This window comes from Rhincodon typus, chromosome 7, assembly GCF_021869965.1.
Source record: "Rhincodon typus isolate 14 chromosome 7, sRhiTyp1.1, whole genome shotgun sequence".
Classification (NCBI taxonomy): Eukaryota; Metazoa; Chordata; class Chondrichthyes; order Orectolobiformes; family Rhincodontidae; genus Rhincodon; species Rhincodon typus.
This window is the reverse complement of record NC_063338.1, coordinates 42,658,250-42,674,104: the sequence shown is the minus strand read 5'-3', so window position 1 is coordinate 42,674,104 and position 15,855 is coordinate 42,658,250. Positions and strand designations below refer to the sequence as shown.

General features: G+C 37.1%; 1 protein-coding gene across 1 annotated transcript in view; it reads left to right on the top strand.

Moving 5' to 3' along the window:
* Window positions 1-1,406, top strand: part of LOC109928996 (juxtaposed with another zinc finger protein 1) — a 103,090-nt gene extending 101,684 nt beyond the window's left edge. Inside the window, exon 5 of the mRNA XM_020528888.2 lies at window positions 101-1,406. Within this exon, the coding sequence (XP_020384477.1) occupies window positions 101-277 (177 nt within the window). The 3' untranslated portion in view covers window positions 278-1,406. The remainder of the gene's footprint in view (window positions 1-100) is intronic.
* Window positions 1,407-15,855: the final 14,449 nt, after the last annotated feature.

Sequence of the window (15,855 nt, the reverse complement as noted above, 5' to 3'; positions counted from 1 at the left end):
GGTCATAAATAGATATTTATATAAATTCTGTTAATATGTTCTTATTGCAATATCTGAACAGATTTTCACAATGATTCTAACTATGCTGCATTTCTGCTAGAATGTTAATGGAATCAAGTACCATGCCAAGAATGGCCATCGTACTCAAAGCCGTGTCCGGAAGCCTTTCAAGTGTCGTTGTGGGAAAAGCTACAAGACTGCTCATGGGCTTCGTCACCACACTATTACCTTTCATCCACCAGTGTCAGTTGATATGCTTAGAAAGATGCAGTTGTGAGGCATTATACCCTTACTGTTCTAGTAAATGAAGGCTTGGTGTTCTAAGAGGAGTGAGCAGGAATTTTTGCTTTCTCTCAAGATTACTGCCACAAGTCTTGGGAGAAGAAAAGGTTCCTCAATATTTGTTTTCATGTGTTCCCCTAACGGCATAAGATGCTGCTAAAAGTCAGATACAGTGTTTTAAATTTTAATTGTGAATTCCAGGGAAAGTACTTTAAATGATTTCAGTGCTTCTAAAAGCACTTTTTCTTTAATACTCTACAATATGCAATTTTAGGTCATAACTTAAAATTGTCTATAGAATAGTTTTATATTTTTATTCTATCTCAAATTTTTTTGAAAACTGTCATCAGTTGTACACTAAGGTGCTGCTACACTTTAAACCTAGATGTTCCAAACTTACAGATCCAAATAAAGGCAAACTAAAATTGCCACTGTAATTTGTAGATTAGCAACTTATTTTGTGGGTTAAGTGTGGGGGTTGAGCAGAGCTTTCTACCTGACTCATTTGACATATACCACTAGGTTGAGTGCTGTGTTATGTTGGATTATCAAGTTTTTTGGAGAGATGGGACGGAGTGTGGGAACAATCTTCTCTCATATGCAGTAAAAGTACTTTCTATAAATCTATTCACAAGTAGAATTGGTAGTTGTTATATTGTTTTCCCAAACTCCTCTAGCCTCAATTTGAAGAAAAAAATACTGAATTTCAAACAGCAACCTAAATTTGGAAGATAGATATAGATAGAATCGGATAGTGTCAGAATCTATAACTGGGAGTTAAATTTACTGGATCTGGTAATCTGACACAGAATATCATTGTTAGTGGCTTTTGTCATGAAATTAGAGAAGGAATTACCACACTAGTTATGTAGTTAATAAAGATGTATAGAACTAAATGTAGTAATCATTGTTCACAGCTTTGAAAATACTTAATTTCTTGAGGCATATGTGATCTTTAGTTTGCTAAATCAGTATGTGTGTTTAATTAAAGAAGTATGTGCACCATATGGCTCTACATAAGGTTAGTCTGTTTGCAGCTAAATAATGTACAGTTGCATGTAAAAATTCTGTTGTCAGTAAGTTAAGCCATGATAATTTGGTTAGTTTTTTTTGGAAGCCTGCCTAAGACATAATACTGACCCAGTTCTGTTTTTATAATTCAGTATTACTGTACTGTGCAATTTAGGAGGGTTCAAGATTCTATTTCCATGGATTTGAAAATAGAGATGCCCTGACTTAGTTTGTAGAATTGTAATATGCTCCTATTCCTTTACGTTTCCTCTTCAAAATAAAAGGACTAACCTATAACCATTAAGATTGCCCCAATCCTAATGTAGCATTCTTTATTATATTGCTTGCAAGCTACGATACTTTATGATAATGCTTAAAATTTGGCCACTATTGAGATTTTGAAGTGGCATTGAAAAAGGAATCTCAAGATACCTTAACATGTTCATGCTGTGTGCTACAGCTGATAAGTATTTTGTACGTGTGACATACTGTAGATACTATAGAATGAAATCTGACCTGAACATATGTTCCCTATTTGCTGTTTTCTCTCCCCTCCACCCCATATTTCAAATGGTTTACAAGTGAGAAAAGCTGATCAGTTTGGATTGAAGGCTTTTACAGATGCAATGAATGTAGCTTTGTTAGTAAGTGGGGACCCAATGTGTCTTCTGGCTATCTTTTTCCACTTGTGCTGTCAATGGAATTCTCCACCCCTGCAAAGTAACTAAAACAGCCCTTCTGACATTTGGCAAAACTCACCCATAGAGGGTAGCAGAGGTCAAAAGACAGCCAAAGCTGAAGTCTGAAACTGTCTTCTTGAATACATCCGTCAACAGCTATTGCTACATGAACCAGAATATCCAACCCTCTACCTTTTCTAAGCAAACAATGTAAACTAAAACCATTTTAAGTGCTAAGTATTGTTAGACTCAAAGCAGCGTATCCCATGCTTTTGAGAAAGATGAACAATAATTTGTCAATTTTAATCAAAATATGAAAGATATAATATTTTAAAATTGAAATCTCATAGCATAAATATATATTAGAAGTGAAATCATTCTATAATAACATAAACATTGACTTTGAATATTCTACTTCCTTGTTAATTGCTGGTTTGAGAAGTTCTTATTTGAAAGAACTTACTTTAGATCTGTCATTTTAATCACTGCCAAGATAAGTCTTTTTTTTCCACCTTGAAAAATGCTGTTCTTTATTAAATGCTGGATAGATACTAGGTGGGGAGATGCACTATCGTTGCACAAAAGCCTTATTAATACAGTTAAATTTTAAAATGTACATCTCTTTGACATTTACATTTCACGAACTTTTTATTTATAATTCAACCCATTGAAAAATCTCAACTTTAATTCTGTTCCCAGAATACAACTGAGACCTTCAAAGGGATAAAATGAAAAGAAATAGCCTGAATTGTAAAATATGCATATTAGGTATTGTGCAACAGATAGTCAAATGGTGCTGATAAAATAGTGCAGCAAGTTGTGAGACGTACCTTGGATTCACCCCTTCAGAAAAAGCCCTCTCATTTAAAAGGTTAAAATGTTCTGAACATCGTGAACTTGACTATTGCAGGGAAAAGTTCTTTAATCGAGCACAATTTTTCTTTGAATTTCTAAGAATATCCTTTTTGGTGGGGATGGGGGAGCAAAAGAAAGATGTGATGAATTGAATTATGAATCTTAAGAAATTAACATTTTTAATGAAATGGAATTTATTTATCGGAAGGTTTAAAGAATGAATTTTCTAAGGTTACATCTCCCGTTATTAAGGACAGTATTTGGTTTGGATTGATGGCAATATAAAATCACCCAAAATAGATAAGAACTTGTTTTGTGGAGGCTGGGAAAAATGTTCTTACTTGCTGGTCTTTAAAAAGATAATCACTTTCCAGCCATATAACAGATTTTCAGTAATTGAACAGTTGTCATATGTATTAAATGCAGGAAGACAACCTTGGTTTATGTAACAAAAACAGAAAATGCTGGATGCACTTAAGTCTGGCAACTTTTGTCAAGAGGGAAACAATTATTTCACATTAATGACCTTTCCTCAGACCATGTATTTATAAGAGTTAGGTGTATTCAGTTTTTTCTTGGAAAATGCATAAAAATAATTGTTTAATGCAGAAACTGGCATACTTTTAAGTTTCCAATAAGTCATGCAAGTTCATGATCTTTAAGTATTTGAACGCATTTTGCAGTTTTCAGAATAATTTTCATTTAATTAGATATTCACCAATTGCTGATGCAAAGATAGAAAAATATAAAAAGACATTGAATATTTATTTGCAGTTAAAAGTGAGTTAAATGTACTGGAGTGTATTGGTTATGTTACAAAAATAGTAAGTGCTAGACCTGAGCTACTAATAGAATGGGAGTTCAAATCCTACCATTGCAATTTGAAAAATTTGTATTTGGTTTTAATGTAAATTTGGAAAAAAAAGGTTTTTATTTGTTCACGGAATCTGAGTGACACTGATTAGACCAGCAGTCATTGTCCATGCCTAATTGTCCAAGCATTGTTGCATTGTTGAAAGTGATGAAGCTGTGAGGTTGTCTTGACCTATATGCGACTCCAGTCCCACATCAAAATGATAAACTTTTAATGAAATCTGATATTTAGCAAGCTGTTACAAAGAATGTTTAAAGCTCCATATTTGTATGTGATTATGAGGAGCATGGACAGGGTGCAGCTGTTCTGCTAGTTGATGGGTCGGTAACAAGGGGGCATCATTTTAAGATGAAAGACATGAAATTTAGAAGGGATTTGGGGAAAGACTTTTTTCATCCAAAGAATGGGAATGTGGGATGCACAACCCTGGGAGGGTAGTAGAGGCAAGAAACCTCACAATCTTTCAAAAGTACATGGACGAGTACTGGAAATGATATTCAAGGCTATGGGACAAGTGCTGGAAAGTGGGACTAGTATAGTGAGGTCGCTGCAGACTCAATGAGCTGAAAGGCCTGTTCTATGCTGTATGATTCCACGCCTTGTGTTTTATGAACATTTTGGATCACTTGCATCATAGTCAATGACAGTAGATAGCCCATCATCATCTCAGGGCAACTAGTGATGGGCAGTAAATTCCAGCTTTGCCAGCAGTACTCAGATTACAAGAAAGAATTGTGCAAAAAAGTGCCACTGGAATATTCTTAAGATTAACTTAAAAGAGTTCCTATATTTGAGAAAGATTTTGCAACTTTAAAGCTACTCTTATTTATTCATTTCTGTAATGATTTAAAGTGATTTCCAGGTGTAGTTGTAGTACAATGTATCCAGTCCAAAGGCAGGTCATAGCCAAACCACACAACACTAAATGGTGTTTTGCTGCTACTTAAATTTCACAATTTTTGGTGGATTGTTATCAACTATTAATGGGTTGATTTGACTTTCTTTACCAGATCCATCCATTTATAAAAATTAATGAATAATCTCAATTTAATGTGAATAAATAGCACTCAATTCTTTCAGTTTTGTTTTATGTAATATGATCAACTACATCAATATACAGCTGTCCATTCCTGTATTTTCTGTAAGGGACAAACTGAAGTGTAGCATTGGTGCAGCCTTTACAGCCAGTGAGTTGGAGGGTTGAATTTCCAAGGGTGTTCTTCCGATTGAGGAGCCATAGGTAGTCAAGCTACAATTGGACAATCATGAGAATTTTAATAGAAATTTACCCCTATAATACAATATGTTGAACTTAATTTCATTGTGTTAATTGAGATGCAATGACAGCAAACAAGAATGATATAACCATCCAAATCTGCCCTGTCTAGAATATACTTGCTACAGCAGCACCTGTCATCATGCATGTTGACCATGGCATCCTGCTTAGGCAGAAATAGATTATGCACATGCTATATTGCATTGAGATGGGATAAAAGAGTAGAGCATGCCAAGATGACATGAGCCAGTTCTACAGCAAATTTCCCAATAAATTGAATAGCCAGTTGGGGGAGGTGAAATTACAAATCTTGTGCTAACATGGAGAAATCAATTCAATATTTAAAAGGCTAGAATACTATTCTAGACTATACCATTGCATTTTTAATCTCTGGTGCACAAATCAATGGCAAAGAAATTGCTCCCTTAAGGCAATTCTTGTGGTAAAATCAATGAGAAACTTTGTCACTCCCTACTCCCTTTTGATATTAAAATGCAAACAGTCATGTATATTTCTTTATCAGTGCAGATTTAAAATGAAATTAGATTTGCAGCAAATTTTAGTTAAATTTTTAGTGACTTAGACACTGGAATCATTTGAAAACAACTTATACTAGCAACTTTCATTTCCTGCATATTACTAAATGTGTCATTCCAAGAATGCTGTTAAATATCCCTGATCCAAAGGCACCCTGATCTGCAAGCACAAGAAACAAAAAGAAACATTTTATTTAATGATGACCCTTTACTGTCTGACCAACTTTATTTTGAGTTTGTTAATATCGATATTTTAACTTTGTGTAGTTTCAAATATTTATTTTTATCATGTGTGTGATTTGCTTGCATAGCACACTGCTTTTTGGATTAAATCACGTCTGGTGATCAAATTAAACTTTTAATACAAGCTATAAAAATCCTATGTGAAATTTGATTGCAAGAATAAATTGAGTTTCTAGTTGGTGTGGGCCCACAGCAAAAAAACTGCCATTTTCTTGCCAATTTGTGCCAAATTTTGACCGATCTCATTTAGAGGCTATTAAGGTTGTTGGCATCAAAGTAGTGCTGTACTGCAGTTGGACAGAACAGAGAGATATTCACTCTGCAACTGACACATGTTGTACTTAACCTGACAATTGATGCTGATACCACGTGCCAAAAGTGTAAATATTATCCATTCCGTACCTTGAGGAACAAGAACAAATTCAATACATTAATCAGAATGCTGCTTTTTTTCTCTTTAACACTTTTGAAGATCGTAATCTTTGTGGTCAAATTTTATAAATTGTTTATTCTCAAGTTCTGTGTAAGCATTACCATTCAGTGAACTAGAAATGGTTGAATAGCTTAAGTGTTTTTGAGTTGCTTGTTCCAGTCTGGATACTGCAAATTGAAATTTAAAGATTGCCTGAGACTTTAACTTTGAATGCTGATTTTAGTGCGACTCTCTGTTTAAGATATATGTTATCTCCTTTTAATGCCTCCAAAGCAGGAGGCACTGAAAAATTCTTTCTTTGGTATTGATTCATGAAAAGTTCGTTGCGACCATTACCAAAGCCTGAATTACACTGACCATTTTTGATGTGTAGGCACTTAAGGGACAAGTTTGCATTGTGCAATTGTTTAAAAGCATTTACCCTTATTTGTTAGTTTCATAATATATTTAAACAGTAAGTTGATTCCATCATGAATATTTCTCTCAATTCTGTATTGGATAGCTGAATTAGCAAGCAGAGAGAACCCTTAAATCTGATTCTTCAGGCTCATATAATCCACTCATTTTGATGTTAAACTTTTCCAATGTAGTTAGTAGTCATTCTTAAATATTTTTAATTATAAATAAGCATAATTATTAATTTCATTTTCAATAGTTCAAATAATAAGCTGCCAAACTAAATAAAATAAATTCTGCATTTCATTATATACAAATATTCCGCACTTTCAAAATACACAGCATTAGTTTCTAAATTTCTTTCAACTATACACATTTTTTTGTTGATTTGAACTTCAGCAAAGTATCCTGTTAGCTGCCAGCACCAATAACTGATATTTAGACTTTATACAATTGTAGACAAATATTTAAAAATGAATAGTTGTGGTACACTGTCATATCTTGAAATGTTAGTTTGCATTTTAAATGAATCAGGTTTGTTTGGTCTCTGTATAAACTTAGATATTGCAAATGGTAGTTGCTGTTTGGTTTGCCTTTTATGAATTGGCATTCAAAAGTGCTTTATTTCATAGATGTTTTTTTAAAGAATTGCCAAGTTCTGTCAGTGCAAATTGTCAGTCTGTAAGTAACTTACACGCTGATATAATTATGATTTGCACAGACTAAATTGATTGATGCAGCAATGTTGTTTAACATTATAAGCGCTGCCATGAACTGCTGTGAATCCAAAAAGTCAGCATAAAATCATTGTTCAATGTATGTAATAGGTGTAATCTTTAAAAAGTTATAGCATCAAGTTCTTAAAAGTAGAGAAGAGCAAAACTGATGTTTCTTCAGGTACTCTTGAAAATATGTCTTAAGCAGGGAGTCTGTTTTGTGATGATGTTTTGAAATAGTATTTAGTTTTAAGAAATTGGTTGGCATTCATATTCTGGTAGAGTGGTTGATTGATGCAACAGTTGGCTAGTCATATTTTGGGGCTTTATCTCCTAGCCCTCTTCATGCTGTCTACATACTGAGTTCACTGGATGTCTGAAAAATGTTAAATAAATTTCAGACAACTTCTAAAAGACAAACAGAAATTAAGTCCACGTTCACCTCATTAGATGGCATAGACTTGGAAAAGATCTGCCTCTTTGTGCCCTTTAGTGTGTCAGGAAGGAGGAATGGAACTTGAGAAATAACTTCAAAAATGCAGGTCGAGATTTTACTAGACCAGGTACAATTAAGGTATTTGTGATGGTTCAAGTGATGAATTTGTCACTAATGTTGCAGTCAATTAATTAATTTCCTAAGTGAAGTTATGGAGATCTACTTTTAAAATGTATAATTTCGTGACATCTAGTTGACATCCTATGTAAAGGAAACAACATAATAAAAGATTTCATAGAAAGAATTCACATGTATTTATATAGTGCGTTTCACAATGTCCTAAATGACATTGTAACCAATTAAGTACTTTTTGAACTGTGTTCAAGTTGTAATATTGCAAGGTCCCACAAAGAGAATGAAATGTAGATTAGATAACTTTTTGTAGTAATCTAGGTTGAAGGTTAAATTTCGGTTTGGGCACTAGGTATAACTACCTTACTTTTTCTTATACTGTGCCAAACAAGGATTATATGCCCAGCCTGTAACATGGATTAGTTTAACTCCTCATTCCAAAAAAAGCACACCTGAAAGTGGTGCACTCCCTCAGTACTGCACTGAAGTGTCAAACTAGATTATATATTCAAATCTGGAGTGGGATTTGAACCCTTAACCTGCTGAATCTAGCAAGAGTGCTACCACTAAGCAAGGATAACAGCTAATTCATAGTGTAGTACAAATTTGCCAGTGGAATCATTTAACCATTGTATTGAGAGTATGTTGGAAAGGAAATTTGTTTTCCTCTTAGTCACTATCAAATAACTTTCACATTTACATAGCATCTTTCATGTCCTCACACCTCATTTACAGCCAGTTAATTACTTCTGAAATATGAACACAGGCAAATGCAACAAGCCAGTTTTTACAGTTTGAGAGATTTTGTGTGACAAGTTTGAGTAAACGATCGGTCAATTTGCTTTTATTAAGAGGATCAAACATTGAGAAAGGCGTTTAATTTTACTGTATCTTTTGTAAGCATCTTTGGCTGACTTCAGAACTGCTGAAAAGAGGTTTTTATGTTGTGTTGAAATCTCTACACTGACATTAATAGATATTTTCTCCAAGTATTGATGCCATTTAAGATGAATTTACATTTTAAATCATTTCTATAGTGCATATTATTAAAAGTTAATACAGGTACAGTTTAAACGAATACGTGCTTTGTATTGGATCATTTTATCTAAGTCAGTTTACAACAGTGAAGTGTGTGAATTATTTCGGATTCCCACAATTTGCATTTAAGATGGTACCTTTTAAAGGTTCTTCAAAATATATGCTAATACAAATACATGCATTATACTACTGCAAGATTGTCTTCCAGTATTGCATAAATTTTCTGTACAGTGAATGTATATGAAATGCATATTCTAACATATACATTTGCATACATTTGCATGTTTGTTCATTCCACAAACTCAGCCAGAATATTAACTGCACTGAAATCTATTCTGAAGATGGGACAATGCAATGCTATGTAAATTGTACCTTTAAACCTTGACTTTTCATTTTTATGCTACTGTTTTTAATTTTGTTTGATCAGCCACTAAACCAGACTGAACATTTTTATTTGGTTCAGATCTTTCCCAAATGTATTTTAGAAGAAAGAAATAGGAATACTGATTAGAAATCTTCATTAATTCAAAATTTCAATTTTAATCATATACAGGGCTATACTTTCAAATTCCAAACAATTGTACATGTCTGCAATCAATCTAAATGTTGACATTGTGCTACCGCTAGTTATTTCTGTTTAACTGTCAAATGAAGTGTTAAGTTTTTTGATGATAGACAATGCACGATACAGGCTAATGTCTTGCTAAGTTCTATTCCTGCACATTGACAATTCAAAAAAACGTCAGGGAAGCATGCAGATATTTATGTACCAGTGTTAGTGAGCTGTAATGTACCAAACACAGTGTTTCACTGTAGTTAATTGTCAAGTATAGATCAAACTGAGTGAAATAACTTCATATTGCTGCTAAAATGAACTTTTGTTTGAATGCTGCTCTTATGTTGCCATGCAATTTCTTTATTGTGACTTTGTAAAACTTTTGGCGGAAATTTATGGTCAAGTCTTATTACAGTTTTTGCCTGTGTCAGGAACTTGCACCAGATTTTTTTCCAAAAAAGATTGATTGCCAATGAAATGTCAATGTGTGGTCACATGAGACCTAGAAACATAAAGCCTTAAAGGATGCTTCTGTTTAAACATGTTGTAAATGGTCTATGTAAAGCATTTTTACATGTTTAATAAAATTCATGTAAGTGATTTGTATTTGTTTTTTACATAAATTTTCAATTTAGACTGGTATTGCACCTCATCATTGCATTTCTATAAATTTGTTCCAATTTCAATCAGCTGTTTGACTTGTGCTTTAACTTTGCAAAACTGTTTTTCTCATTAAAGCAAATTGACCCTTCCTCTCTTACTCTAGCTACTGTCTAATATTTAAAAAACACCCTGTCTACCAGACAGGTGATGGTTACACGCAAGGCTACGAACATGGAAGTGTTATAAAAGATAGGTTCCAGTAATTAGAGTAAAATTGTGACAAGGTGAATCACAGAGAGGTCAGCCACAAATTGGCATGATCAGGAAACTGGATTCTCAAGATCATTGAGGAAGCCCTATGTAACTTGATTTGTCTCTAATCATACTCTATATTTAAAAAAAAAATGAAAACTGCTGATATGTGAAAAATGTTTTGTTTTAATTTTCAATTTGTATATCTTACAATGGCCTGACCTAGTACAGTAAAAGGTATTGAAAATGTTGGGAGTTAGCTCTGAAATGGCTCAGTAATCTTTCCTGATTAGTATGCTGTATTCAGACAAATCCACCATGTTGTCAATGTGGTCAAAGATATTTTCTGTATTTTCGTGCTGCAGGACTAAACTCCAGAACATCTCTGTGGCATTTCTGAAGAAAGGTCCTGACCCAAAACGTCAATTCTCCTGCTCCTCTGATGCTGCCTGGCCTGCTGTGTTCCTCCAGCTCCACACTGTATTATCTCTGACTCCAACATCTGCAGTTCTTACTATCTCTATGGTCTTTGCTGCTTCAGCTCAAGAAAACAAGCTAGTGGGTGGTCAGGCACTCATCAGACTTCAGGGTCATCAGGATAATAATCTCCCTTTCTTTCTTTGATACATTTTATCCAATTGCCTGATCTATGCCTCGGAAGTACTGGAGGTCATACAGTTTTTTTTAAATGCCCACACTATGTGAATAGTGTCTCGATAGTCACAAAGCAACGTGGCTTTCTGAGCTTTCTCATCACAAGAAGCGGTAGCTTTTTAGAGCTGTCCATGTTGGCACAGACTGTTGTCTAATTCTCTGCTTTGCTTTCACATTTACTACAGAGTTAAAGACAGTTACGTTTTGTTAAAAAGTACCTCTCAGTGCATTCTCATTCAGCACATGGGCAAGACCATACATCAGCCATTTCTCCAGACTTACTATTGATCTCATATTCTAACATGATCTACTCTGCTCCAAGTGGTTGCCCTGCTCATGTGATAACTATGTATGAATTTGGCTAATCTGAATATATAGACCAGAGCTTCACTTAACTCGGGTATTACTGTACTGGATTTCCTATTCTACTCGAGGGAATGGCTGACAACTTTACCATATGAGAATTCCGGTTACCTAAATGTACCGATCACTATTTCACTGGACATAATTTTCCCCTCCCTGGAATGGCATGAACAATGGCAAGAAAGTTGAAAAACTGCAGCAAGAATGAAAAACATTGGATCCCGATGTCAAGAAAATATTGCCAATTTTCTCCTCCAGCTTTAAACAGCGACTTCAGAATCTTACTATTAAGCAATGACTACCTGAGTTCCATGTAAGTGCATCTCATTATTAGCCCAAGTCACTTAATTTCTGTGCAACTTCCAATCCTCTTCTCTCTCCCTGAGAAAATAGATTGCACCAATTCTCAACATGAAAGAATGATTGCCGGGTAGCAGCAGTTTGCCACTTGCTTTTCTGAGCCTTTATCCAATTTTGTCTTCAATGCACACCATCTCTGCATGCTGTATAGACAAGTGCTCTGCTTGGAAATCAGCATCATCAAATCAGCAGCTTCACCAGGTCATCCTGCTCGCTGTTGGATCAGTTCGCATACTATTATATCCCTTCAGAACGTTAGAATCTATTCAAGAACACCTACAAATTACATGTTTCTACCAAGTCATTTTGTGCACAGGGTTACACATAGTTCATTCAGAGAATGTATCTCCTGGTTCTTAACTTCATTTCTTGATGCTCACTCGCTTTATACTTAATCGGAAGAAACCAGCTTCTCTTGCATTAGCATGCATTAGTTTGGAGGGAGGGATAGGTAGCTTGTAACAATTGGGAACACTGATCACTCAAAGGGATGGAGTCATGTCACTGTATGGCACTGTGCTATGTCAAGGTCACAACTACAGAATGTGCCGGTGGCTTTTCTTGCAAACACACTGTATGAGCATCAACCGAGTGACCGTTGATGAGAATCCTTAGCGGGGACAAGGATCAGTCAGAGGGTACCACCACAGTTAACCATGGGGCACATTCAGTTCCAATTAAGGGCCTTGACCATAATCTGTCAATCACTTGGATCTCCAGACTCTGGTAAGGTTATGTCTTTCCAGTCCAGGCATTGGGCCATTGTCAGCCCTGATGTCAAGCGCAGACATCAGGCCAGGGATTAATCAGTCTGAGAGCTGGGCTGTTTTTAATCAGGAGTCTCCTTCCAAGTCAGTCTGGGGGGAAGCAGGGAATCCATGGTCAGCCCTGGTCTTTTGGATTTTAATGGTGAGAGGGTTATCAGGGGCTGTGCATGGAATCCTGGGAAAAGTGGGAAACTCAGGCCCAGGAATTGACTTCATCAGACTGGGGTCAACGAGGGAATTATTACAGTGAAAGGGACAATTCAAGAAAGAGGAACTCATAGACGTAGATACATAGAACGGTTAGGAGCAGGAGTGGGTCATTCGATCCCTCGAGTCTGCTCCATAATTCAATATGATCATGGCTGATCATCAAGCTCCGTACTCTAACCCACCCCCATATCCCTTGATCCCATTAGCCACCAAAGCTATATTGACCTGTTCCTTGAAAACACACAACGTTTTAGCCTCAACCACTTTCTGTGGTAATGAATTTCACAGGCTCACCATCCTCTAGGTGGAAAAAATTTCTCCTCAGCACTTTTCCTTAAACTATAACCCTCTGTTCTGGGAACATCCTCCTTGCATCAAAACTGTCTAGTCCTGTTAGAATTTTATAGGTGTCTGAACTCCAGTGAATACAATCTTAACTGACTCAATCTTTCCTTATATGATGGTCCTGCCATCCCAGGCAACAATTTGGTAAACCTTCACTGCACTGTCTCTATATAAATAGGAGTCGTCATGGAAGGAGTGTGTTCACAGCTCCCTATTACTGTGGCCTCTGGATGAGTAGAGTATAGGGCCAACAAAGTAGGTAATTCACAATGGCCATGGACTCTATGGATGAACTGGAGTCACTAACAGTTAATGGGCTGAATGGAAATGGGAGACTGAATGGTCATCAGGAACCTAAAAAGTGACAAGAAGGATAGGAGAGATAATCTGTTTTTTCAAGCAGAGCGTGAAAGTCTTTATAAGGACTTGAGGTTGAAACCTTGCCAAATTTGATTGAATGGTTGCCACCACGAGCAGAGTGGGTGGAACAAGTTAGTGGTTTTCTTTTGGGGAAGAGTAAAATTGCTTTAAGTGTGAGGCCCTGCTGGGGCAATTGTATTCATCAACTGATTCAGACTACAACACTTAACAACAGCACAATGGAGCTGCCACATTCACAAACTGAACTGCAGGTATGGGAGGACAAGGGCTGTGATGTGTAAAAGTGTGTTTATTTAGGAGTGGGGCCAACATAGTGGCCTACTTCCAGAATTCTGTTCCCTCAATGTAGCATGAGGATTTCAGACATGCAACATGCATTTGGGTAGGATTACACACCTCCACCTCAGAGCTCCTTACTGAGGCATGATGTCGACCTTGTGAAATCTCTACAGCACACTGGCTCAGGAATAGCATTAATGAAATGGTGTTCTCCTTCTGACATTTTCCACAAGTTATCTGCTAATGCATCTGATGTGAGCATTACTATGGCTCAAATCGTTGTGGCATTGTTTTTGTATTTGAAGCAATGTCCAAGATGGTGGCGGCGGAGTAGGCAGTGTCTGGGCTCCTGTGCCCAAGCCTGTCCTCTTCATCTGCTGGTTCTTTTTCTTTTCTTTATCCATTTTCCCCTTTTTTCTCAGTTTTATTTAGTTTTTGCTCAAAATTACCTGATAAAGAGAGTTCTCCAGCAGGAAGGCGGCTTTGATGGGCTCTGGAGCAGCGGTGTCTTCAGAGGCAGCTTAGCTACAGAGTCAGCTGGCCTGTGAAGCCTGGAGTTAGACCCTTGCTTCCATGTGGAGTGGGTCTCGGTGCCGGCATGGTGTGGGCTGCTGTAGCCTGGAGCGGGACTGTAGCAACAGAGAAGGAAGATTTGTTTTATTTTAAGTTAATGTGAATGGTGCCATGGATGGTGACCGTACACACTTTTCACTGTATTTTATATTGAATACACGTGACAATAAATGATTCAATCAATTAATAAAGAACAGAATAGTTCAAAAATCATCAGCAAGCCCAGAGAGAATAGTGACCTTCAGCAGTTGTCTGCCCACTTCCAGAGGAAGCTGTAATCCTGCATCCACAAGTCTCGCTGTAACATTCTACAGCTGTCAGAAGCACCAATGAAAGCTGTCCTGGGCCGATTATCAAACTCATTTGCTGGACCTGCACTCAGAAGGACTGAATAGTTAACCCAAATTGCTGACCACTGAGGGCAGCTACCCTGATTTTTGTTTATGCCAGCATCTCATTTCAAGGAGAGATGGGGGTGGAGGGGTTAGTTGGGGTGTGGGGGTGGGGATACCTGTATGGCACCTCCCAATCCCTGACCCACAAAAGCATCCCCGATTCAACAAATACCATTTTAACCAAATCACAGGATTTCATGTCCTTCCCTTGCGATGCGGAAAGTCATGCAGCCCAAGTCTCCAACATTGCTGGCTTCCCCCAGGTGAGGTGCAAAAGACAGCACCCATGCTGCTTTGAGAATGTCCTTTTGCCAACCTGCCACGTTTATCAATTGAAAAGGCTTCCACTCTTTCAATGTTCAAATTGTATGTGACCATTAATGCTAGATTTTAAGGCCTACTTGGTATATCTGTATATTGCATATTGGGGAGGTGATGGTCTAGTGGCATTATCATTGGACTGTTAATCCAGAGACACAGGTAAAGTTCTGGGGACTTGGGTTCGAATCTTGCCACAGCAGATGGTGAAATTTGAATTCACGAGGAAATCTGGGATTAAGAACCTAATGATGACTGTGAAACGATTTTCGATTTTTGGAAAAACCCATCGGGCTCACTCATGCCCCTGAGGGAAGGAAACTGCTATGGTCTGGTCTGGCCTACTTGTGACTCCAGACCCATAGCATTGTGGTTTACTCTGAACTGCGCTCTGGGTAATTAGGGTTGGGCAGTAAATGCTGATCTAGCCAGCAATGTCCTCGTCCCATGAATGAATGAACAAAAAATTCTGAGAGCTGCTATGATGTGTACATCATAAAAAACCTGCAGACCCCTGTCACCTCTCAAGCCGTATAGGGATTACTGCTGGGACAGGATTACTCCCTCTAAACATGGCTGATGCCGCCTTTACAAACTCTTCAGATGGACACAAAGCAGAGGTACAGTGCTGATCATGCTTCCAGCAGGGCCAGTGTGAAGCGGACCATCAGCATTCTTAAGATGAGGTTTCAAAGCCTGTAAAACCCCAATGAGACCTTGCAGCTTAGCCCAGAAGAGGTGTGCTGCATCACTGGAGCAGGCTGTGTTCTTCACAACCAGAGCTGACGAAGAGGTAGTAACCTACATGCAGAAGACATGAGGGATCGACAGCAGAGATAGTAGGAACTGCAGATGCTGGAGAATCCGAGACAACAAGGTGCAGGGCTGGAT